The sequence below is a fragment of the Citrus sinensis genome, chromosome 7 (assembly GCF_022201045.2).
Source record: "Citrus sinensis cultivar Valencia sweet orange chromosome 7, DVS_A1.0, whole genome shotgun sequence".
NCBI classification, from domain to species: domain Eukaryota; kingdom Viridiplantae; phylum Streptophyta; class Magnoliopsida; order Sapindales; family Rutaceae; genus Citrus; species Citrus sinensis.
This window is the reverse complement of record NC_068562.1, coordinates 20360044-20387531: the sequence shown is the minus strand read 5'-3', so window position 1 is coordinate 20387531 and position 27488 is coordinate 20360044. Positions and strand designations below refer to the sequence as shown.

Genomic DNA, 27488 nt, shown 5'->3' with positions numbered 1-27488 from the left:
CCCATCTGCCTTGGTGGAAGGAACCTTTCACAGAAATCGATAGCGATGTTGACAACATGTCCCCCTCTCATAGCCATTAATGATCTTATCTATGAATCTTGTGATTGCTGCCTCTTTAAGTTTTTGTTTGTTCGTAATAATCGCTTTTGCTTTTACAAAAGCAAAACATCTACTTTTCTAAAAGCTTGCTTTTACTTTTACTTTGTTTTCTTTAAGAAAAGTAGGATAGGAATCCTGTCCTATCCCTTTCATAATTATGTTTTTACTTTTACAAAAAGATAGGGTCATATCTATCCTCTCTCCACGAGTTCTTCTATATAAGAACTTATTTCAGTTTGTAGGCAGAACTCATTTAAGAATCGAATTAAATCGTGTTTTAATAACATGACATTCTAAAGCTTCTTCATTTTCCTTTATTTTTCTTGAAAAACAACACTCTCGTAATAGTTCATTCCGATCCTATAATGAGTATGCTCTGCACTCACCTCTTTTGAGGATCTTGTGCATAAGAAAGTTTTAGGTTGTGAATCCTGACATTCCAACCACAGTTTATCCTATCCAGCAACCAAGGAGTGGCTCCCCTTTTGGGTGGTAGTGGTTGTTCCAAGTGGTATCAGAATGTGGGCATAAAAATTTTTTTTATAGGTTCTTTGAACCCACCATTATTTATTTATTTTGTTTTCTAAAAATTCTATATAAATCTCTCATCTTTGTACAGAAATCATAAGAAAATATGTTACCTTCACATCATAAGTACAAGGTAACATTCTGATATGTTGAGTTCTAGGGCAAAAAGTGTTGCTGCACATTCGGTGACAGCAAGTGCTACAACATAAAAATGAAAATCAATACGCAGGCAGTTGGAATTTGAACATTTTTGTCTCCAAAGAACCAACTAATTGTAGTGCAGCTGGAACGGCGGTCAAGATTAGACATATTCAAGTAAAGCACCTGTGTGATTGAATCCACATGATACTTGCAATGCTTTCACATTCTCCCCAAAGTTTACAATTGTTGGGTGTATGTAGTCAACATCATTTCCATGGCCCTGAAAATAAATACAAAACATCAGTGGCATAACTACGTACGTGTTAACTGCACAACATAACTACATTGAAAATAAGAACTTTGACCTACTTGATATATAGAATAGTATTTCTACAGTTACGCTTCACACGAATCCACGGAATAAAAGCATTTACCATATCAATTCATGTCCTAATAAACGAAAATGTGTAAATGGTGGTATCTTTCCTCACCACTCATAAAACTAAAACAGAAATCACAGGAGAACCAACTATAGGAAAAAAATTAAAGATGTAAGATCCTACTTTCCAAAAGCCTTATAAAAGTAGGGTCTCAGTACTTCCCCTTGGGGGAGTGAACGGGTCCACAAAAGTTGCTTACCCAAGTTGTCTATGCAATATAATGAACTATGCAATATAATGAACTGAAATAAACTAACACATAAAGACAGTTGTCTACAACTTCATTTGTTACAATTGTACAACTCTCCAAAGAAAGGCTCTTTGCATCATATTTTTTGTTTAGAAAAAGAGTGTATGTTATGAGAAACGTCTGTTATGAGAAACACACGATAAATTTGATAAGGAAAATTATTATTCGTATACCCTAAATTTGCTCTATTATAAAAATACTACAATATTTTAAGGGTGTATCAATCGTTTACCTTAAGTTGACAAAAGCTATCAACTGACCACTAATCTGTTAGCTACTATTCGTAAGTGCTGACGTCATAAGGATAATTTAGTCCTTTGAAATAAAAGAAGCTCCCATAAAAAATGACATATCGTTCTCATAAAAAACGACATGTCGTCCTAGACAAAACGACTTGTCGTCCTATAATGAATGGAAAAAACGACATATCGTTTCTTAACGATTATGTCATTTCACTTATCTGAAACGTCATTTCACCACATGAAATGGCGTCATTTCACCAGCAGGTCCAAAACTTAAAAAATTAAAAAACAGTCAAATTGAAACACACAAACTTCTTGCATGAGATGGTGATATAAGTGTCCGCATTAATTTGGTTTATAAGAATTCTTTCCTCTATCTTACAGTATTTGGTGTTATACTTTATTGCACTTGAAATTCTTGTTAGGTTAGTGTAGTATTGTTTAAGGGAGTGACAGAAAAATAATGAGTATTATCTGTATGTGATTTTACTGATTTTTCCCTTCAATGTATTCTCAGAATGTTGTAGTTCGCATATGTAGACAATGAGGGATTTCTCTGTTCATAATTACAAAAATTCCTATTAGTCATTGATCATTTAAAATTTAATTTAAAAAAGGGATTGTTTTTGTATGTTAATCAAATTTTATTTAAATATTTAATTATGTCTGTTTACTTTAATTTGAGTTTTAAGGGCAAAATCGTCATTTTATTACGATTTTGTTAACTTACAAACAGATTAGTAGTCAACAGATAGCTTTTATCAATTTACAGTGGACGATTGATACACCCTTAAAGTGTTATAATATTTGTGATAACAGAACAAATTTAAAGTATACGAATAATAATTTTCCTTTGACAAAATAATATAAGGGTAATTTATTTAGCACTAAAACTTACAGAAGCCATCCATGACGACTAATCATTCCCAACTTGGTGCAACCTAACATTAACCCTTTACTGCCAAATTCTACAACATATCTTCATTAGATACTCCAAGTCAATCTCCAACTCCCTCATACGCATTCCACTTTCGAACTCACCTTTAAAAATCAGTTTGTCCTAATTATACAATTTACATTTTAAAACAACAAAACATTGACATTTTTTAAAAAAATTATCACAATCTACATATTTTACAAATGAAGTCTACTTAGAATCTAAATACTTACATCTGGTCATCCCAACAGTAATCCCAAATTGTCCCAACAAGATATTTGGAATATATCTACTTATACTCACGTTTTTGGGAGAAGCAATGTTTGAGAGCTGATGGTGATTCAAACTTGTGACCTCAAATACTAGTTCTGCCACCATGCGATAAATTTTATTTACTCTGAAGGAGTCAATTGTCCTCTATCCTAAGCAGCAAGAATAGCACCACCGAGTTCCACCAAAACGAAAAATTTAACTTCACAGTGAAAGAGGCTAGAGTTTCGATAAATATAACAATTTCATGCATTTGGCACACTATGTTACACTAGACTGTATTGAGGTTTACAATCTACTGTTTGGCTCTAAATGAAATAGACCCAACCCCATGTTGATAACATTAGTTTAATATAATTAATAGTCACTGCTAAATCAGCACCGATCTTTGACAAACACTATGATTGGCAATCATTTACTGCTGCCATCCATTGTGAGCCGATGATTAGCGGTATTAGTTGAAAACAAATTCACTAACTTTGGAATCCTAAATGCCGAATCTACGCAATCATACAAATGTGACCCGCGCTTGAGCCATCTTCATTGGAAAATTCAGAGTAAAATTTTAACCACTGTACACGCCTTTGTCTTATGCCAATCTTTTGCAACGTGACAAACATGGCACTAGCAGATGGTGGCTCATACAGCGGTCATAATTTTATGATTACATAGATCCAATGACAAGGATTCAAGTGGTACTGATTTTTTCTTCATCAGACACCGATAACTGGTGGTTGATGTCAGTAAGAGAATGGTCATTGCAAATGATTGCCAATTGCAGTTGATCTATTCCAACAGTGAGCTTTTTAATTTTAATAATTGACTTAACAAAATTTTAGAATATACAATATGGTCTATACAACACTAAATGACACTAATTAAAATTTTAGTCGAGGAGAATCCAATACAATTCATCCTATTTTTATAGTGCATATTTTATAGGAGAACAAGAACTTGCCTCATTCAACCTTGAAAATGAAGCTTCCAAAGTACCGTTGGCTACCAAGACAAATGGACTAGTCATTTTGATTAAGATCATACAAGCAAACCTCAACCAACTCAGACCAATAAAATTTAATGATGCGTTAATGGCCTTAGGCCAACTAAGACAAAATCAATACCAAATTTTTGGAGGTCTAAAGTGCAGCATTCATTTATAGGAGAAGAAAAGTTTGACCTGATCCTTTATAAATCATCTCCACCGGCAAGGATCTAAACCTAGTTGCACCATCTTTTTAACAACTCTTTTATTTTTAATGAGTGATTGATTAATTAACATATATCGTTTTATACATACATATATATCTATACTTTATTAAAATAAAAGATAAAATAAAAGACAAAAAAATATAAATTTCAATACACTACAAATTAAAAGTTTAAAATCAACTGCATTAGAGTGTCATTTCTTGTCTTTTAGCTTATTTACTTCAATAAAATAAGCGATCTCTTATTGAAAAATTACTCAATACACATACACACCCGCACACACATATATAAACGTGACACAAAATGTAAAAATCTAAATGCAATTGTTGGGATTTTTTATAAATAAGCTTAAACTTTCAGGTCAAATTATATTAAAAAGTTTTTAATAAAAAATTAAAACCAATAACACAACCTTGTAATCATAAGACCCAAATGCCGCAAGGCAAATCAAATTAAAGCTTGGTTATGATTTCAATGACTGGCATATCCAAAATCAAGTACTAGGACTGAAAAAGTTCAAAAATATCTTCAGGCTCAATAACTTCACCAAATATACTTTCATCTAAATAGTAATGATAATCATGATAATTATTTGTCATAAATTAGAGATTATATAAGAAAAGTGGAATCATACCAATTGTCCACCAGAGGAATGTCCATCTTCTGAGAATGTTCCATGAGAACCACCCCAGCCCCAGGTGAGGATCTTGCCTTCTGTAAAAATAAATTCCCATATTTGAGTCAAGAAGTTAAAGGGTAAATATATCAACATCAAGTTGTTTACAGAAAACTAGATACTTCAAAGTGCAGAGTACGATTTAAAACACAGAAAATTATCCATTTAAGCAAAGTGTGCAAAAGTAATAGCAAAAACAAAATAAACAATACATGACTATTGTTGATTAGAAAGGAAAACATTTTATTCAAAGTACAATAACAGCAATACTATGTCAAATACACAAAAAAATGGATTGACCAACGAGCTAAGGCAACATAAGAGTTACTGAGTTCTCAGCGACTAAAGGTTATTCTGCCTTAGCGACAAGAGTTTTTTGTAAGTACTTACCCTTTTTTAATTCCTTGCATTTATTTGATATTTTCTTTAACTTCTTGAATCTTTACTGACCTTTTATGTTTCATAGGAGATTTTGAGGCAAAGAAATAAGAGGAGCAGAAAAGCTATAAATTGGTATTAAAAATACTCAAAGTGCAATTTTATTTTCTGGATTCTAATTGCTTCTTGGCTGAATTTTCTAGGCTCCATTCACATTCTTGGGCTCCATTAGACTTGTACAAAGGTTGAGAGTCAGATTTGATCCAGAAAGATTGATTCTTGAAGCGTTGGCCCAATTTCCTATTTGGGCCCACATGAAAAACTGATTTTTGAGCTATTTTGCCTCATGGACTTATTTCCTTGGTTCAAAGTCCTATTCTTATTAGGAAAAGGAGAACTAGAACGATTTTAGCAAGTCCAACAAGGATTAGGGCTGAAACATATATACAAAAAGTCAGTAATTAATTCAAGAATAGAAGAGAACGCAGCAACAAGAGGAGGAGACAGTTTAGGGAAGACCAAGCTGCCATAGCTCTATTTCAATCAATAAGATCTTTCTTTTGTCTTTTGCTAGTTTTCTCTGATGAATTTGATTTTGAATATCTTAGACATGTGAGTAAACTTTTTTCGATTAGTTGATTTCAAAACCCTAGACATGGATTATTAGTTAATAAAATTGCAGATTTTCTTCAGCTTTCTCTAAAAAATTTTGTAATTCACTAATTTAATGTCAAGAATTGCTATGTTGTGTGGGCAACCAGGTGAATTTGATAGTGGATCTGATCCGTAATTGTCATATACCTAAACAAAAGCTACAGATTTTAATTATGGGATATTTTCGTTTGATGGCATGTGGTATATAATTCAAGATGAACAACCAGTAGCTTTTATGTTTGTTTCTTGATTCATCCCATATCTTTCTTGATTTTAATGCTTTCATTAAATTATATCTAAAGAGCATATTCAAGGTTATTTCATGGAAAGAGAGCTTGTTTTACGTAGCCTCTTCAATTATTGTCACTACAAGCTATTTGACAACAAATTTCTAACATAATAATGGTCTTTCTATATCTAAAATTAAGAAAAATAAAAAGGACAAAGTATTTGAAAAAATATTGACAGACAACGTTCTGATTTAGCTTTGTCGAACTTTTGAAAAAAAAAAAAAAACTCATAGCCTCTCTCCACTCCTCCAAAAAATTTCTCTTTACCTTATCTTCTATAAGAAAGGTAGAGATCAACAAATAATTATTCAATATACCAATTCGTGTGACATACATAATAAATGGTCATTCTCTTATTAAGCTCATATAAAAAAATATCAGACATAAGCTCGTATATTAACGGTTATCTAGACCTCCAATTTGTTTATGGAAATAATGGGTAGAGAGAGAAAAGTGTGCTGCAAAAAGCGGGGAAAGAGAGTCCAATGGCAAGAGATAGATTTTAATATAACAAAAAAAAAATTAACATTTTAAGACAGAAACCAATCCCTTCCAAGTGCGTGTATGCAAAATTATTTATGATATAGATAGCTCACAGACAAGAAGAAGATATTGCATTTATGGATATAAATTTTTTATGTGTAACACTAGTTTATAATTAGAAATATGGTATTGATAGATGTACCGAGTATTATAAACCGAGGCTACCAAACGCAAAAATTCTGGCATTTTGTGGTTTAATTCATACTCAAGTGAAAAAACATAAAATAAAATAAAAAAAGCAGTAACAAAGGACCAGTCAGCCATTCTCTTCTTTCCCTTATTCAAATTTCAACCAAATAATACCCATCTCCAACAAAACGAAACCCAAGGAATTCAATATATTTCAACCAAGTCATACCCATTTTCATAAACTACTACTTCAGCAATATAGGGAAGATAACTCTCAAAGTGAACTTCCAACTGATCTACCTGACACATCCAACTGAACTTGATGATCAGAAGATTCTGTGTGGTGTTCTTGTGGTTTTGATGACATTTCTAATACAGTGGTTTTTTTGTCAATTGATAATGAAACATTTATAATGGGCATTATCCAAGTTACTTGTACATTCTGGGGATGAGGCTTGAAGAGGTTGGGTTGTAATCAGGACATTGTTGAATACTGTTGCTGCAATTTTGCAGTATCTGCTTTCAACTTATTGTTGTCTTTCCGAACAAAAATTTTCCAGAGCATTAAACTGTGTATGGCTTGAAATTTTCCAAAAAACTTACTGTCAACTTTATTCCAAGGAACTTTTCCAGCAAAATAAAGATAACTAAAAAAGGAAAACATACTTGTGGGGGGTGTTGAAGCAGTGGTGTTACATATAGAGAAGTGGTGTTGCATGGTAAATACAAGTGAAGAAGAAAAGGAAGAACTGAATGTCGATTTGGAGATAAGGGATTTTGGGGGGCTGAATTTTCTTTCTTAATTTATTTACTGCTCCTCACGTGAAATCCATGTGAGACTTATTGAGACTTACAAACACAAGCCAATTTGCGTTTCAGTCTTCTTGGGCAGCCAAATACTCAGTCCATCTATTATTTTCCTTAGAAATATAGTTATGGGACTAGTTGTATAATGATTCTTTTGAGACAACTTTGTCCCATGCCATAGAGAAAAATATGAGACCAAAACTTAGTCCAATCCCTCTATAGTCTTATCTCCCAAACTTTCCCTTCAGGTAATCCTCATTTTATATTAATTGGTCCAACTGAAATCCCAAATTCCAAGACCTACTAGAATTCTTCGAAACAAACATTGGAATCCTCTTATTTGGTCTAACCAACGTCCCAATATCTTTCCTCCTCTTACCCAATCCAACTAAACATGGGTTGGTTTCTATACGAGAAATGCATAGCAAAAACTTTTTCCAAATATAAAAGTGAATCTCTCTAAAACAGTACAGGTAAATGTCACAATTATATCCTCAACTTTCCACCATTCCAGTTTTCCAGTATATAACAATTACGCTGCATTGAAATTCAATCTCAAAACAGTCCTTACCTGATATAGCTGCTGTGTGCTTCCAACCACAAGATACCTGTATAGTAAAATTCAATAAAGTGATAGTGTATGATTCATGCAAGGATGTCAGCATCATAGTGCTACATACCAGTACAATGCTCGTGCATATCTCCTCCCCAAGTAGGTACATCCATCATAACTCAATTAGAAATTATAAGTGCATTGGCAAATGCATCATCATTGCTCGCTATTGCTAATGGAAACCCATTGAACATTTTAAACAAATTTTAATACAAACCTGGTCAACGGGGGATTCTGAAAATGGACCTTGAACTCTTTCAGGTGAATGCAAGACATCTATAGAACTGACAACAAAAGATACATTAAGAAAGAAGAAAAACCAGCGTATGACAAGCTAAAATTCTAAACACACATAACAACATAGGTATATCCTAAGATGTGTTTTTAACAAGGTCTTAAAGTGGAAGTTACCCAATACCGAGGCAGCCATTCTCATTGGAGCCCCATGTGTATAGTTCCCCTCCACCTATGAGTAAATTCATTGAAAGAGGAAAAAAGAAGAAGAGAAAATTCCCTTTAAGATCACATTTCATGTACAAAAAGTGGCAAGAGTAAATGAAATGGCATGCATAAGAATCCAAAAAGTACAGGCACACAGACTTTTTTCACAGACCTAAGAAGCAAATGCCAGATTACCAAGTGTTGTGTTCACGTAAGCTCTCATATCAGTTTCAATTCATTGTAGATAAAACAATTTTCATTGAAACAGTACACAAGTTTAAGTTTATTTATACAAAAGAAAAAGACATTGCAGCAATGGATCAAAGAGTTTTCTCATAGAATACAATTTGGATAATTTCATGGGTGTTACAATGACTATTTAAAATATGCCTATGGGATTTATATTGGCCAATTCTTTAAAATTAAAATAAAAAAAAATGAAATACACCACAAGAATCTAATAAAAGATATGGAGAAGAGAGATGCCTAGTAGAATCCAACCATGCGCTGCAATGCCAATGAGACGTGTTAAAATAACCTCATAGATCTATCCTCTTAGTTTCTACACAACCCAATAATTAAACTTGTCCCTGGCAACTAAACACAATATCCATGTCAGATTGATCAAGTTTTTGAATCCAAACCTTCTGTATAAATAATATCACAGTAAACTGTGTCAGTGTTCATGTTTATTGCTATGTTTGTGATTGAGGTTGAAAATTGCCGATCGCAAGACTGAGGGAGGGGAGGAGGGGGTGCTCGAGCTTAAATATTATTGGTTTGCTAGCTATTTATTGCAAACTTAAGGCCTTTAGTAGATAAAATCTGCTGACGTTATCAGCTTCAAGGCTTCTCTAATCTATGACAAAGGTGTTATCGATAAAATCACCAATGCTACTTTCATCTGCCTAATTGCCGAGAAAAAAGATTCCATCAAGATCTCTGATTTTAGGCCAATCAGCCTGGTGACAAGATTGTACATGATAATAACTAAAGTCCTCTCTTTAAATTTGCCTAGTGTGATCTCTAAATCCTATCAGAGATCTTTTCTACCAAATTGTACTTTCTCAGTCTCATAAATAACTCTACCCCTATTTGGCCCCGACTAATCTGATTTGGAAAGCTGAAGTTCCCTCAAAGGTGAAGATGATGGTGTGGCTGTTGCTCAATGGAATATTAATACCAGTAATGTAATTCAGAAGAGAAGACCAAGTATGGCTTTATCCCCAGATTGGTGTGTCTAGTGTAAAAATACTCCGGAAAGTATTGACCACTTATTTCTTCAATGCCAAGCTGCTTTCTTCTTATGGTCCAAGCTGCTTAGGGCTTTTAAAAGAGTTGGGCAACACCTGCAACAAGCATTTCTGTTCTAAAAAAAAATTTCGAGAGTTAAAGGTGGGCGAAGGCTTGTGTCTTATGGGATTACACAGTTGTGGCTATATTTTGGGTCCTATGGATTGAAAGAAACTTAAGAATTTTTAGAACAAAGTGATGGAGGATTACATGTTTCATTGGGACAGACTTAAATGGGCTTTTTTATGGGCTTCTATATCTTCAGAGTTTTAAAATTTGTCTCTCTTTATTTTGATTAATTGGGAAGCAGCTATGGTATAATTTCATTAGTTAGAATTTTTTATCTTACTTGCGGATTTTTGTCTTTTATCATTATAGACTTCTTGTTCCTCCTCTGTACATTTCCTACACCTAATATTTCATGTTTCTGAGCAAGAAGAGGAGAAAAAAAAAAAAATGAAGTTCTCTCTTTAAGATTGAAACAGGTGTTGTCCGAAACTATATCTTCATCTCAATCACCTTTTGTAAAAGGGCTACATTTCTGTCTTGGTTGCTAACAAAGCTGCAGGAGATTGTAGAAAGAAGTAAAAAGAGGGGATGTTTACCAAAAGTGATTCTAAGAAAGCTTACGACCACTTAGATTGGAATATTTTCGATCTTGTTCTCCAAGTAAAAGGGTTTGGATGCAAGTGGAGCAAAAGGATAAAGGGCTGCCTGTAATCAGTAAACTTCTCAGTCTTCATAAATGGAAGGCCTAAACAAAAGTTTGATGCTTCTAGAGGAATTAGACAAGGAGATCCTCTCTCCCCCTTTCTTTCTACTTTGGCGGTTGATGGCTTGTGCAGATCGATGACTGGAGTTGTTGAAGCCGAGTTAGCTATGGGTCTAACAATTGGCCAAGACAAGGTTGAGGTCTATCACCCCCCAATTTGCAGACAGTATTCTTTTATTTTCGGTGGGTGATGAACAAGAAATTGCAAACCTATTAAAAGTTGTGAACAGCTTAAAGTCAACATGGCCAAAAGTACAATAGCGGGAATCAACTCGGTGGAGGATGAAGTCAAAACCTAGGAAATAATTTTGGGCTTACAGTGGGAAGTTGGCCTTTAAGGACCTAGGTTCACCTTTGGGCGATAATCCTAGAAATAAAAAGTTTTTGGGACCCGGCAGTAAAGAGGCTTGAGGATAGAAAAATCCCTACCTTTCCAAAGATGGAGACTCACTCTAGTTCACTCCATATTGTCAGCCATTCCAATTTATTTTCTTTCTCTTTTCAAAATTTCATTGGGAATTGTGAAAAGAATTGAGAAGATGATGAGAGACTTCTGATGGGAAAGATACGGAAATGTCAATGGATCTCATCTTATGAAGTGGGATAAGGTTGCAAGGCCTAAAAATAGAGACGGTTAAGGAACTGGCAATGTGGAAAAGAAAAATAGAGGTCTTTAGGCAAAATGGGATTGGAGGTTTCCCTTGGAGAAGACTTCTCTTTGACACTTGGTTATCTGCAGCAAGTACAGAACTCATCCAAATGGATTGAATGCAAACATGGTTAGGAATGGGTCCAATAGAAGCCCTTGGAAAGCTATATCTAAAGAGTAACCTCTTTTCTTTGTTATATTGCCTTAGAAGTAGGGAATGGCAAGACATTCGTTTTTGGGAGGACAGTGGAGGGGTGATTTTTTGTGGTGTGAGAAATTCCTCCATTTGTACAGGTTCTGTGTTTTGTCAATTTTTTCTAGCATGGCTCTCTCTCCACCCTATACGAATTGGAATTAGAAGTTCAATGTTAAAAGAAATATGAATGATAGAGTGGTTTAAGAACTTGCAACCTTTATGTTAAGTATTGAAAAAATCAATATTGATGAATTGGAGGAAGACAAAAAGGATAAGGAAGTTGGAAGCCTCAGGACAGTATTCTTGCAAGTCATATTCTAAGAAGTTGTACAATGATGTTTCTGCTGGAGAGTTTTTACACTTCAAAATGATTTAGAAGGCTGCCATCCGAACCTCAAATTCAAGATCTCTTGTGGGCCTTGGCACAGGGAAAACTAAATCTTGGATAAGTGATTCAAAGAAAGTTTCCTAATTTTTGTCTCTCCTTGGTGACATGCAAGAAAAGTGTAAAAATTCAAATCATCTTTTTTTTCATTGTTTTGTGGCTTCTAAGTTCTGATGTTAAGTTGTGCAAAGAAACTAATATTTTGTGGGTCGATTCTCTTCTTATGGAGTATTCATTTGCTTTAGGTAGAGGAACATAGACTCCTTGGAAATTTAGAGTAACAACTCTATTTTGGGTATTATGGAAGGAAAGAAATTTTCAAATTTTTTAGGGGAAAAGTGCAGATAATCTTGAGGAACTGTGGGATAGAATTCGTCTTCTTCTTCACTTAGGGCTTCAGTTTCTAAGGAGTTTCAAGATTCATTCCCCCCCCCCCCCCCCCCTCCCCCTCCCAACCAAAAAAAAAGAACATCTAAACCGGGATGGGGTTTTGAGATGGGGAGTTATAGCTGATTCTAGCCTTTATAGACTATAGAGGTGATTGGCTATACTTTTGTATAACACAAATAGGTTTAAGTTTTGGGTTTTCTTAGTGGACAGCTGGTCCACTTTCTGTTTTGAAATTTTTCATCATTAAAACATTTTGAATTTCTTATCAGGGGAAAAAAATGTTTTTTTTAATCTATGTTTCCTTGATAACCTGTGATTTTCTTAAAATAACATAACCCAAGATGAAATTGAAACACACGAGGAGAAAAAATTTACTTGTCAAAACACATGTGTGATAGCCACCACATACAACTTCTTCTGAGTAAGGAAGTTTACTAATCAGGGATGGCCTTCTCGCATGATTTCCCTCTTGAAAGAGCTACAGTTTATTTCATTAAGAATTTGTTATTTCTCACGTAAAGAAATGACAGCAGAAAGTAACTTTGATGGCTAAAATCCTCAAAAGAATATTAGATTAAGGACTTACCATCTTATCCACTGCTCTATCGCCAAATATATAGACACGGCCATTTTCTGCAAATTTAGACAAACAATGACATGTAAGGAAGTTAATATTATTTGGAAAGCCAAGTCATATGCAGATTGGCTATAAGAAAGGTCCATGAAATACCATCAATGCATGCTGAATGCAAAAATCCAGCAGCTGCAATTTTAACCTAACAATTCATCAACCAAAAGGTTAGGAGACCACGATAATACTAAGACAAAGATATATATATATATATATGAATAATCACAACATCCATCAACATTCGATTTATAACAAGAATAAAACCTTAACCCCCTCTAGTTCCTTTATGAGTCTCGGTGTGTATTCACTGCACACAGAAAGCATCTATTAATACAGAACTGTGAAAAAAAAATACAGTTCTTATCATGGATAAAATAACAATAATTCAAAAAAAAAATGGATAGAAGAAAGAACAAGAAATGTGGAAGCTTCAAGATGCTCAAGTCAGTACACATGCCACATAGAAAAGAGTTGACTTTATTGATACAGTTTATCTTTGTTTTTAGATTCTTAATAGAACATTAATATGGAAAGTAGGAACAAACATAACAAAAAATTACAATTGAACTACAATACATGCGACAATATATAAAGAGTACCAAAGATTCAAACCATAGAATTTCTTGATTCTTAAAATAGGTACTTATCAAATTGCACGAGTATATCCCAACATAATTCTTTTGCAGAGCCCACATCAAAACCATTTCCTGAATGAACTGTAACCCACTTAATAACCACTAGTACTGCTCACTTAGAAAAGGATTGCTGATAAAAATGTTCATTAATCTAGTTAACAATAAATGTAGTTCCACAGTTATATGCATTAACACCAGATATGCATTGTATTATTTGGTCTACGTACCGAAACTGATAACATTCAAAATTATGCAGGATTATACACAAACACATAGACAAGTACTAAATTTATACCACTCAGACCACAATATGCATGACATTACCATACATGAAGTGCTTTAGCATTATCCACCTCGAAATTTCGTAATTACTTTATGATTTATTAAGAGAAACCATGCATCAGACAGTTAATAAGGAATGTGGAATTACAAATTTTTCAAACAATTAAGAAGAATAAGAAATATGTTTTTTGTGCAAAAGTCCATAAACGTTCATTAAAAATTATCTCTAATTTTAATTTAATTGTACACCACAATCCCTAATTTCTAGGCTGTTACCTATCTTGTAGAATGTATGTATATATAATTTCCCTGCTTTAATCTAATTGTACACCTACAAATAGCATGTACACCAATCCAAGATAATGATTATCGCCTAGAGATGTGCTCATTTGATCAGAACCTATCCCACTAGAATCACTATAGGTTTTACCCCCTAAAATAGGACTGGTTTTATCAGAAGTGACACAATGTCTGAAGTCAACAAAGAGGGATATCTAGCAGCTGTATAAGGCCAACGCAATCAATCCCAAAACTGTTTGAGGCACAATATAGCCCATCTCTAAAGATTACTACACACAAGTTGAATGTGCAAAATTTTCTCTCAACGGTCCCTATTTATGAAAACAGGTATTCGAGAAGGGTAGATTGTGTACTTGACCGGTTTGACAGAGGCACCAGAGCAACATGACCTTGGGTTTCAGACATGGTATTCTGAAAAACTCAACGACCGCGTTATGGCTTGATTAATTCTATGGAACACGAAATAGGACAGCCAGACCTGTTACAGGAAAGAAGTAATGGGACATCATGATGGAACCTATTCCGTGACTCAACGCAAATCTATGAGATAAGTTCAATGATCAAAGAATTTAATGAGGTGACCAAGGTGTTAGTGAATAATAGGCTTGTGGCAGGAGCTGGATCAGTACTATGACTTCAAGTGCGACCATGCAGCAGATAGTGCCAACTACAAGAAAACACAAGACGACAAAGTGTTTGAATTCCTGTCTGGTCTACACAAAGAGCTTGATTATGTGCGAACATATGCTTGATAAGAACCATTAAGAAGTCTTTTCAGAGGGCCAAAGGGAAGAAAGTTGCAGGATTGTGATGATCGTACAAAACATGTTAGGGTGGATAGTCACTTTATCAAGGAAAAGCTGGAGGGGGATGTGGTATGTATGACATTCTTCCTACTAACAAACAGTAGGTGGATTTCTTACGAAGAGTACTGACAAAAAGTCATCTGAGAATATGAAGAGCAAGCTGGGCATGTTCCGCATCTTTGAGCCAACTTGAGGTGGATTATGGAAAAGTCTAGAGGCAATCAGTTAAAAATTATAGGCAACTTTTACTTTATTTATATCAGAATCCATGATTTTTAGGTTGTACCTATCTTGCAGGATGTATCTACAATTTCAGTGCTCTATTCTAATTGTACACTCAGAAATAGCTTGCAACCTTGTACCCTGATACAAAGATGACAATTATTGTCTTAGAGATTGTATTAACTTTTCTTTGTCTAACAAAAAAGTTAGGTCATAAAGCCATCAAAAGAAACCTGGTGCTTCTTAAGAACCCTAAAATGCTTGATTCTTGGCCATGACCAAGTCTTCCAGATCCTCCTGCCCCCCAACTTAAGACCTTTCCCCCACCTGGAGAGTGCAAGCACAACCAAGAAACAACAATGGTTGGTACCTAGAATTTCCGAATAATAAACGCCAATACTGACTAGTATATAAAATAGAATCTATCTTTTCTTAGTTCCAGACCAGTAACAGCAACTGAGTGCTCAAAGCCCAAAGCCGCCTGTTTGGTAAAGATTCCACTCAAGCATTCTACTTTAGTTGGTATCGGAATTACTTTTGCTGCCTCTGCATATCAGTACAACATATCATTAGGTGAAAATGTCTTTAAATTTATCTCATCTTCACTATATTAAGGAATTCCGAATTCAGCAAATAAAGCAATACAACAAAGGCTATTACCTGGCAGATGTAATTTATGTATGCATGAAAATATGCGTATATTTATAACACACACTTATCTAACATAAAATTTAGGTTCAACTATTACTTTTTCCAAGGCCAAGCTGTCCATTTGAGTTCTTTCCCCACATGTAGAGCTCCCCATCCACTGAAAAGAAAAAAAATTAGAGAATGAAAGGCAATCAGAAAGGCATAATGGTACAAACTAATCTCACGTGCTATACTTACATGTAGGCATATTAGTACAATATTGAACCATAAATAGACATTGCTCTCAAAACCCATATGAAAAAAAAATAAAAGAAGCAGCACATTTCCAAACAAAACTATTTCATCTAAGCACTGTAGCTAGTGTTTAGCTAACAGACTCTTCTTCTCTAACTATTTATGTAGTTTATGGCAGGGCTTACCATTGAAACTTAGCAAGTACCACCCAATAATTTATTTACTCTTAGTACAACTGATATTATTTTGTGGTATTACTATTAGTTCATTGATTCATATGGATGCGAGGACCTTCCTCTTCCCGAGTGGAATGTTTAGTCAATATTATATCTAATCGCATACATGAACCCTGTTTCTATAACTCTTGAGCATTACCTAGTTTTATTCTTTTGATCGAGCATTCACAAAATCTCTTCCCTCCCTCCCTCTAATGTGCCAGATTATTTTTATAGCACCTCTTAAATGAAAATCCTATCAGCATCCGCACAAGAGATGAAACTAGCATTTAGAATAAACAAAGATCTCAGACATAAGACATAGAAATGTGAAAATTGGTAGATGTAGTACTCATTGTTCATCTACAGGGAATAGATATTGTAGAGGAATTCTTACCGCTTGGGTTGGGGAGCTCGGATGCTATATTAGGAGTTCAGTGGCTTGAAACTTTGGGGATGACACACACAAATTGGAAGACACAGGTGATGAAGTTCATGGTCGGAAATGAATCTGTTACTCTACGAGGGGATCTTTCCCTTGGCAAGACTTTGGTTTCATTGAAGGCAATGATGCACACCATTAAGCACGAGGGAGCTGGAATTCTGGTGGAATGTAATCAATTTGAAGGTCAGTGCGAAGTGAGCCCTGAGGTGCCAACGAATCTAAACCAAGTCCTAGCTGAATACGAATTGGTTTTTAACATGCCCATGGGCTTACCACCTACCAGGGGACATGAGCATTCCATTTTGCTCAAAGACGGCAGTCAACCTGTTAGTGTCCGACCATACCGCTATCCTCATGCCCAGAAGGATGAGATTGAAAGACTGATTCAGGAGATGTTAGATGCGGGAATAATCCAAGTCAGCAATAGTCCATTCTCGGGCCCAGTTTTGTTGGTTAAGAAGAAAGACGGATCGTGGCATTTTTGTGTGGATTACAGGGCTCTCAACAAAGCGACGGTACCAGATAAGTATCCCATCCCTGTCATTGATGAACTCCTAGATGAGTTACATGGTGCCAGAATTTTTTCCAGGCTAGATTTAAAGTCGGGCTACCATCAAATCAGAGTCAGTAGTCAGGATGTTCATAAGACTGCTTTTCGAACGCATGATGGACACTACGAGTTTCTCGTCATGCCTTTCGGACTAACGAATGCCCCGAAGACTTTCCAATCCTTGATGAATGATGCTTCCGGCCTTATCTTCGGAAGTTTGTGCTAGTGTTCTTCAATGACATTCTAATTTACAGCCCTTCAGTGGAATCCCATCAGCAGCACTTGGCTCTCGTCTTGGGAATATTGCAGGCCAACAACCTTTATGCCAACCGATAAAAATGTGAGTTTGGAAGGACTCAAGTGGCATACTTAGGCCATATCATCTCTGGACAAGGGGTGGCAGCGGATCCAAGTAAAATCCAAGCCATGAACTCGTGGCCGACGCCCACTAATCTGAAAGCGTTAAGGGGATTTCTGGGATTGACGAGGTATTATAGAAAGTTCGTGGCTGGGTATGCCAGAATCACATCGCCTTTGACTGATCAGCTCAAGAAAGATAGGTTTGGGTGGAGTCCAGAAGCTGCAGCGGCATTTGAAGAACTCAAACAAGCTATGTCTTCGGTCCCTGTGTTGGCAATGCCTGATTTCACAAAGCCATTTATTGTTGAGACTGATGCATCTGGTTTTGGGTTAGGGGCTGTTCTACTATAGGGGCAACAGCCAGTAGCTTACTACAGCCAAGTTTTGGGGCCCCGGGCTTGCCTTAAGTCCATATATGAGAAAGAACTAATGGCCATAGTGTTTGCAATCCTGAAATGGCGGCCGTACTTGCTGGGAAGGCGATTCATTGTGCAAACAGACCAACAGAGCTTAAAATTCCTTTTGGAGCAGAGGATTGTTGGAGTTGAATATCAAAAATGGATCACCAAAATCATGGGATATGATTTTGATATTCAATATCGTAGTGGGGCAAGTAATCGAGTAGCGGATGCACTCTCACGCTTAACAGAACCAGCAAAGTGTTCAGCTTTGGCGATTCCTCAGTGGCAACATTGGGATTCCTTAAAGGTTGAGTTGGCAGAGGATACCTTTCTGAAAAAACTAAGGGAAGACATAACTTCAGGTACACAATCTCACGTGGGGTTCTCAGTTGAGCATGGAGTATTGTTCTACAAGAGTCGGCTGGTTATTCCTCAGACTTCTAAGCTTCTTTCTGCTCTCATAGGAGAGTTTCACACCACTCCGATTGGGGGACATTCGGGAGAAACAAAAACTTACCTACGCTTAGCAGCAAAATTGTATTGGATAGGTATGCACAAGGATGTCACCAGATTTGTACGGGAATGCACCATCTGCCAGCAGAATAAGTACTTGGCCACTACTCCCGCGGGGTTACTTCAACCTATTCCACTACCAGCCCAGGTTTGGGAGGAAGTCGCACTTGATTTTATTGAGGGGCTGCCTCGTTCTGAAGGGTAGGATGCCATTTTAGTAGTGGTGGACAGGCTGAGTAAGTATGCTCACTTCATAGGATTGAAACATCCTTTTTCTGCTGTTTCGGTTGCTGGAAGCTTTGTTCGTGAAATTGTTAGGCTTCATGGGATACCACAGTCAATTATCTCTGACCGAGATAGGATATTCTTGAGCCATTTTTGGAGTGAATTGTTCAAGCTGCAGGGAACTACTCTCAAAAGAAGCACCGCCTATCATCCACAATCTGATGGACAAGCTGTCAATCGTTGTCTGGAAACGTATCTACGCTGCTTTGCTTTTGGAAAACCTCGAAGTTGGACTCGCTGGTTGGCATGGGTTGAGTATTGGTATAATACTTCCTTCCACTCTTCTACACGTTGTACTCCATTTCGTGCTCTCTATGGAAGGGATCCACCCCCTCTTATTCAGTATGAGCAAGGAGCTGCTTCGGTATCTTTGGTGGAACAGTTAATGGAGGATCGTGATGCCATACTGGACGATCTGAGGATGCAGTTGCTTCGTGCCCAGCAGCGGATGAAGCTGCAAGCTGATCAAAAGCGCCATCATGTAGAGTTCAATGCAGGTGATTTGGTATTTCTGAAACTAAGACCTTACCGGCAGCGCTCCCTCGCTCAACGTAAGTGTGAGAAATTAGCTGCACGTTACTACGGTCCATTTAAGGTTCTTCAGCGTATCGGGAAGGTGGCATACAAACTAGAACTGCCTCAAACAGCAAAACTCCACCCTGTCTTTCATGTTTCGCAGTTGAGGGCAGCACTTGGTATGTCATCCTTTTCCCCCACTATCCCCCCACAGTTGACTCCTGAGCTTGAACTCGTGGTGGAACCTGAAAAATTGTTGGGAGTTCGTCCTAAGGTTAATGGTCAATCTAGTGAAGTGGAGGTGCTGCTCAAATGGAAATCCTTGCCTAAATTTGAGGCAACTTGGGAGGATTTTCATCTGATCCAACAACAATTTCCCGATTTCCACCTTGAGGACAAGGTGAAAGTTTGGGCGGATGGTAATGTTAGGCCACAAGTGCGTTTCACATATGCAAGGCGCAAGGGTAATTTCGGAAATACCAATCGTGGTTGACGTGTCATCAAGTAGTATAGAGAGAAGAGTTTGTTATGCATTTCTGTTAGTAATAAGTTGATGGTTTTCGGTTTTGATAATTTGTTAAGAGTTTTTCTGTTATTCTATTTGGGCGTAGAAGTGAGGAGGTTATATGGAGAGGAGCTGGTTTTTGGGAAGGGGATTTAGAGAATTATTTTGTAGTGAGCTTGCTCATTTTGGGAGAGATACCAAGCCTCTTGAATGCTTGGGTGTTTTAGTTTATTTCTGCAGATAAATACAAGTTTTCCTACTTCCAACAACATTCTGCTCTCTACTGTGTTGTTTATCTAACCATTTCAATTCAGGGCTTATCAGTTTATGGCAGGGCTTACCATTGAAACTTAGCAAGTACCACCCAATCATTTATTTACTCTTAGTACAACTGATATTATTTTGGGGTATTACTATTAGTTCATTGATTCATATGGATGCGAGGACCTTCCTCTTCCCGAGTGGAATGTTTAGTCAATATTATATCTAATCGCATGCATGAACCCTGTTTCTATAACTCTTGAGCATTACCTAGTTTTATTCTTTTGCTCGAGCATTCACAAAATCTCTTCCCTCCCTCCCTCTAATGTGCCTGATTATTTTTATAGCACCTCTTAAATGAAAATCCTATCAGCATCCGCACAAGAGATGAAACTAGCGTTTAGAATAAACAAAGATCTCAGACATAAGATATAGAAATGTGAAAATTGGTAGATGTAGTACTCATTGTTCATGTAGCCTTGAATGTGCTGATGGGAAGAATAAAAAGTCAAATTAGACCTTTTACCAAATTAGATATTTTGGACTTCAGCTCTTCTTTCTTTTCAGTTTCTATTAGATTTATGGATCAATTTACTATTCCCTTCCAAAAATGCATTTTTCTTTGAAAAAAAAGGGGTCTAAGTTTTGACTACCGCTGTTCAACTAATAGATATTGCACAGCTCTACATAAATGTTCTGCCTAACTCAAAACCTGTAATGGCAGAAGAGTGATGGTAACCAGTTGAGATTTGCACAACTTCTTTCTTGAGTCCGGAAATCCTAAGTGGCTCCTACAACAAAATAATAGGGTAAGTGGAAAATTCAAAAAGAACGCTCATATTCCAAAGGCATTGTCTTTAATAATAGGACCATAGAAACATTCAGTCCAAATATATGAGGGTGAAGGCAAACAAAACAATAGACCAAAGCTACCACAATGCAGTGCTGCCACACTCATCTGTGATCTGAAATACATATCACAGCATATAAAACTCATTACAATGCACTAATCATGATATTAAAAAAACTATATATACATGTGATGCCTAATTTTTTTTTCCTGTTTTGTCAATGGAAGGGCAAACAGCAAAACTTCATTTTTTGCCCCTTAGTTATCTTTTTGGAGGGAAAAAAGAAAATAAAAAAACTATTTCCTAAGACTTGAGCAAATACATCCAACCTTTACATTTTTACTTTCTTGCTGGCTTTGTTAATCTCAGAACCTAAAACATTTACAACCCAACCAGCCTTTACCACTTGTACTACTATCCAAGTGCATCCAACTCAAACACATTAATGAATAATCATATAAATCCATGCCACCACTAGGTAGAGTTCAAGTTTCTAGGTCATACAAGTGTAGGAAAATCTTGAAAACATATAATACTTGTATTTTACTAATCAATGATTAAAGAGTAATCATAAACAAGACAAAGGCAGCTGTTAGGTCAAAAATAAAAACTTTAATAGGTAAAAATAGGAACCAAGATGAACTCAAACACTGTCCACTAGTTAACCAGTTGAAGACCACTTCTGAACTTAATGCATGAAATATTTCTGGTAACTACCTTTATCAACATATTTCACTGCACATGTGGAGCTCCTACAGGGGAATTCAAGTCCCTAACAGACAAGACCAGGCATGTTAAGAACCCAGTTACTTGGTGTAGGATAAAGTAGAGACAAAAACCTAATTTCTTCCAACTGAAATAAGGGTAGCTTGTTTAGTAGTATAGAAAGAAAACTAAAACAATGAACGATATGGATTCAGCATAAGAAATTACTAAACAGGACCAAATGTCCACAGACAGCTCTAAAGAAAAAGCTATAATGAGAAAAAACAACATCCAAGAACTAAAAAATTCACAACATCTGCCTCTTGTACCATGAGAAATGCTCATGATCCCTTCAACAAGGTTCTCTCAACTACACAAACCATATCACGACCTCTTGGCAATTATGAAACAACATCCAAGAACTAAAAAATCACAAAATCTACTTGTTATACCATGAGAAATGCTTATGATCCCCCCAACAAGGGTCTCTCAACTACACAAGCTATATCACGACCTCTTGGTAATTATGACGGATAAAGAAGAAAGAAGTATATTCAAACTCTTTCCAAACCAAGATTCGTAGAGAAGTAGAGAAAGTAGATCTTTCTGGGAAGCAAAGAATCTCTACCGCAACCAAATTATCCATTATTTCTTTATTTCTTCCCAAAACACACATAAAAATACAAGAATCGCACTCTTACAAAGAGGCTTAATTTTTTTCTCTTTCCATGAAATAAGCTAAAAGCATTCTCCTTAAGGAGTGTATCACAAGAATCCAAAGCTGCTCAATTGTCTTATATAACCTTGCCCAAAACGTTTTAACTTATATTTCCATGAAAAAGTTAAATAAAATGTATTGATGATTCAGGAGAACTTAATTGAATTATGAAAAATGGAATAGAGAACTAAAACTAACCAACATCATTCACTACTCTCCTCCACTTCATGTAGCTGCCTTTGTCTCCTATTTCTCATGTCTCAGCCTCTCAATCTCTCTCCCTACTCAAACAATTTCGAGTCTCTCAATCTATTTTCTGCCCACAGCAACCCCATTATTCTTTCTCTCACATCAAGACTCTACCCTCACTTTTGTTCAGATCTGTTGTTCTTTTCAATGCTAAAAACAACAGTGGGCTGATTAGGAACTATAGCTGATCTTGTATTTCTATTAAACTGATTTACATCCTGGAGTATTAGAAACACAACAAAAAAGTGGCGACAAAAAAGCCATTTAGGTAAATAGTCTTCAATTTCTCAAGTCCTCAATAACTAGAAAGAGTTTTAGACTTGGAAGAAGCTGTTTGCTCTTTGGTACAAGCAAACACTGTTTTCCCCCTTTTCTTCTTCTGCTACTTTGGAGAAAATTTTTGTGTGATTTTTGGAGTTGCTTCTGCAATCCAAATTGAATTCCAAGTAAATTTTGAGATCATTTGTTTAATTCAAATGAACTAATGCTAATGATTTTTGTTATGTAGGGTTATAGGGTAAGATTTAACAATCTAAGGAAACTTACCATTCTTAGTTATAGGGAATTACAAAGTTAGTTCCTACAACCCTAATGAAAATGTATAGTCCCAAACCTATTTGAAAAGGCAGTAAAGAATTAAGGAAACTTCATATAGATGGAAAAAGTGATAAATTGAGTTATAAGTCATTGACTGTCTGAAACCTAATTGTTCCAAACAAGTAAAAGTTAAAATTCATTATCAGGTAGAAGCATGACAACTGAATGCACCTCACAAGCTTAAAAATGCACATGAGAAACACTTGATTTGAAAGTCAAAATAAGATTTTATTACGGTCTCTTAATTGGTTTGACTAAGGACCATGTAAAATGACAAAATGTATCTTCAATCCTTTTTCCTTCCAGGTAGTAAGCCAAAACCCACACCCAATTTTACTTGTATGGTCTTATTAAAATAGGGAATTATACAAAATCATTTAAATTCAAACTCCAATGATCAGCCAAATAAAACTGCTAGAAAGCCACTTGGTCAAGCCCCTAGGGGAGAATCTAAATGTGATTGTCTAGCTGAATCTAAACGTGATTGTTAACCAAAATAAGGCCCAAAAGATGAAGGAAAAGTCTAAGCAGAAAAGTAAAATTATCATACCAAAGAGTAACCAATATTTTCTGATATGCCGAGCTGTCCAAAATCATTAAGACCAGTAGCATAAATGCAGCCAGTTTCTGTCAAAGGTGGAGGATGAATTATGAGTCTCTAACTGAACACTCAAAGGTGGAGGACAATTTATGAGTCTCTACCTGAACAGTCAAAGGTGAAGAATGATTTGTGAGCCCCAACCTGAATACAGGCCACAGCCCACAATCTTCACAATTCATCACCAAATTTATGAGGAATAAAACCAAATTTTTTTATAAAACAAAGGGCATGACTGAATGCTATATCTTTTATTAGATAGAGAAGAGAATAATTACAACATAAAATGTCTAAAGTAATTTATCTTAGAAAAAAAATAAAGAAATAAACCTGTTAAGAACAAGGTATGGGCTCCACCACAAGCAAGGGCTTTGAGGCTGTGTTTCTCAAAGGCAGAACACACGACAGGCCTCCACCGAGACTCCAAGCTCCCCAAACCTAACCTTCCATAGTCTCCATTTCCCCACAAAGCTGCAAATCTCCTTTGCAGTGTGCTTGATATCCATCTTTTGCATATCCCTAATTTTGATCCTAACTTTATATCTTGTTTAAGATGGTATTTTGTCATTGCAGTCAAACTTCTACCCAACATTGTCTTTCATCAACTAGACCAAGAAAAGATCTAAAAAGATTTAATGTCGTCTTTTTTTCTTTTAGGGACTTGGCTAGTACTAGAGATATCTTGCATGAACCATTCTATTTAAAAAAAAAAATTCAAATGGTTGACAGAATATATGAAAATTCAAATATTAATTAACTTGCTAAGTTGCTATAGTTAAATAAGTTTAGTCCTTTATCTACTCTTACGTATCTCTCAAACCAAGCGCTGCAAGCTACCTGTAAAAGAGAAATCAAACAAGAATAAGCAGCAAAAACAGGACGGAACAGACTTCAGCTGCGAAATGAAATTCACTAGCAAGAAAGAACACAAAACGGCTGATTTCTCTAACTCAAATGAACACCCACCTGCACAATAAAAGAAATTATAAAAGCATATCTTGTTCTTGGTTGGAAACTGTATTTCTCACACTCCTTATTCCAATTTGCTATAGCAAGAGCAAATGCACTCTATCTCTGTCTAGGAATTTTGGTAATCCAGGCGCAGCAAAATTCTGCTCCTGAATCTGATAAAAGACCCAGATTTTATCCAGGCAAGAAAACCCATATAACAATGCAGAAATCTGGGTGTATAAAATTGAAAAATTGAAGCAATTTAGGAAGTAGGAACCTGTACTTCGTGTATATCTTATGCGAATAGAAAATACAGACAATCACAAAAGCATAAAAAAAATTAAAAAAAAAAAAATCGATCAGTTAAGCACAATGAAACTAATTTCACTAACAACAACCCCGCCAATAAAAATAAATATATTGATCAGTTATTTCCTCCTGCTGCCACTGTTCACAAGCACCAAAGAGATGTTTAGATTCTAGGTTATTTTTATTTGTTAGTGTTAGGATGCTTTCCTTTTTCAATTAGGATTTCGGGTTATAGTTAGATGAAAATTAAGATTGTGCTGACCTCTCTTCCTCTCTTTTTCCTTTTAATTCTCTATATTATTCTAATCAATCCAAGACCCTAACACCAGATGACAAGCCATCAGTCATATAGACAAGTGTACGGTAAGCGAAAACGGATCAAGAAAGAGTAGATTACTGTACTCAAGAGCAAGAGCTCGTTCGAGACAATTAACGACTATCGGCGCTCATCTTGGCAGAGACATCAGTCTATTCGTTTCGGCTTCGCGGTGGTTTTGATATCCACGAACGACAAACGTAGTACGGCAGGCAGTGGAGGTGACTGGTGCAGCCGCTCGTGGTGGTAATTGATCAGTTAAGTTAAAAAAAATTTCCTTTTTGCGATTGATTCGCTTTTTCCTTTCTTTTGAAAGTTGTGAGTGATCAGTAAGTTTTTTTTTTTTTTGTTTAAACAGAATGATCAGTAAAATTAAAGATTTTCGGCCTCCGGCAATTTCCTTTGCCATACTCCCATAGCAAATAAGTGAATAATGGCTACCCACATCTATAGCCACGTGTACCGTAGTATTTTGTTTTGAGCCAAATGGTTATGTATCATAACTTATCGGCATCGATTGGGCAGCTATACTTTAAAAAACACCACTGACTCATTTTTTAGGACTCGCCTATCGTGCAATAGTGGCACCATGCCACTACTTTTATCTTTTTTGTGTAAACTTTCATGAAGCCTTTTCATTTATTCTTATTTAAACTTTGCTTCACAAATATTAAGTTCATTTTTCCCAAATCCGTGAATCCTTCAACGGCCGATCAACAGCAAATCGGCTCCTCTGGTGGCAGTAGTTGGTCAGAAAAGACAGAGGGAATTGTAGAGAACAAAACTCAAGTGGTGGCGTCACCGGAAATTAGAGAAACAACGGCGAATTGAAGCGGGGATTCTGTGACTTTTCACGGCTTCGATCGGCAGCTTTCCGAATGCTTTACGGCAACAAGGATAGCATAGAGATGACCGGCATCGCATGAGCTTCCGATCGATACCAACTTTGGCCGGTGGAGTTGCCGGAAACAGAAACAAAATCCGGGTCGGGTTGACCCGGTTATTTTTGTGACAAGGATGGCGTGGAGATGACTGGCATCGCACGATCTTCCGATCGGTACCAACCTTGGCCGGTGGCGTGGACGAAAATGGAAACGAAATTCGGGTCGGGTTTGCCGGTATTTGTGATAAAGAGAGGGGTATTGTGATAAAGGTGTAATATAGAAGAAAAATGTATAAATAACAAATAGTATAAGGTGCTAATTATAATGTTTATATGGATGCAATAGAAATTAATTTAATATTTATGAGGTAAAGTTTAAATAAAAATGAATGAAAGGGGTTCAATGAAATTTTACAACACTGCTGACACAAAAGACAAAACTAGTGGTACGGATACCATGGTGGTGCCGTAGCTGGATCCCATTTTCTAATTGGGTAAAATTAGATTCGGATCAGATTTAGATCAACTCGATCGAATTTTGAGTTGATTAGATTGAATAAAAATTCATCCAAACTTAAAATTTGAATTTATAATTCGGATCGGATCGGATTATGTCAGCATTCGATTCAAATTGGATTCGGATTAAATAGGTCAATTTGGATTAATTGGGTCAATTCGAGTCAATTTGAGTTAGGTGAAATCGAATCAAATAAAATTCAGATTACTTCGAGTCAGACTGGATTCATGCAATTTTGAACTATTTTTTGTTTTCTTGAGCTTTGTAGATTGCTTTTTAAGTTGTTTTTCTTAATTGTAATCCTTTTTTACCGATTTTCAACCAACCAAAAAAAATGAAAATACTACGAAATCAAATTCAAATGAATAAAAATTAAAATTAACACAAAGTTCAAACTTAATAAAAAAATAAAATTAACACAAAATTCAAACTTAATAGTTCCCATCCAAAGCACAATGTACAAACGTTAATCTTTAAAACATAAAGTCACAAAATTTAAACATAATCAAATAGTTTCCAAAACACAAATCACAAAGTACAAAACACAATAAAGCTTAAACATAAATACTAAATAAACTTCCTCCACGGCTCCATCGTTCCTTGCAAGCACTTTGATAAATTCTAACTTCAACTTCTTGCACTCCAAGTTA

At 35.9% G+C, this 27488-nt stretch overlaps 1 protein-coding gene across 17 annotated transcripts; it reads right to left on the bottom strand.

The window, feature by feature from the left end:
• Window positions 1-689: 689 nt before the first annotated feature.
• Window positions 690-25868, bottom strand: LOC102615671 (ultraviolet-B receptor UVR8). Of its 17 annotated transcripts, none has more exons than XM_025092852.2 (19): window positions 25520-25856; window positions 24829-25043; window positions 24670-24699; window positions 24193-24467; window positions 23815-23891; window positions 20857-20935; window positions 15957-16016; window positions 15653-15754; window positions 15442-15535; window positions 13228-13270; window positions 13063-13108; window positions 12919-12965; window positions 12708-12810; window positions 8618-8672; window positions 8424-8490; window positions 8165-8294; window positions 4751-4830; window positions 952-1048; window positions 690-825 (listed from the first exon to the last, which is right to left on the bottom strand). In XM_025092852.2, the coding sequence occupies exons 4-19, from the start codon at window positions 24452-24454 to the stop codon at window positions 743-745; spliced, it is 1425 nt and encodes a 474-aa protein (XP_024948620.1). In that variant the 5' UTR covers window positions 24455-24467; window positions 24670-24699; window positions 24829-25043; window positions 25520-25856; the 3' UTR covers window positions 690-742. The 17 variants fall into 17 exon arrangements, with proteins under 17 accessions (XP_024948620.1, XP_024948623.1, XP_024948622.1 ...); XM_025092855.2 differs by having other exon boundaries at window positions 8165-8201; window positions 8274-8294; window positions 24193-24699; window positions 25520-25855; XM_025092854.2 differs by lacking the exon at window positions 24829-25043.
• Window positions 25869-27488: the final 1620 nt, after the last annotated feature.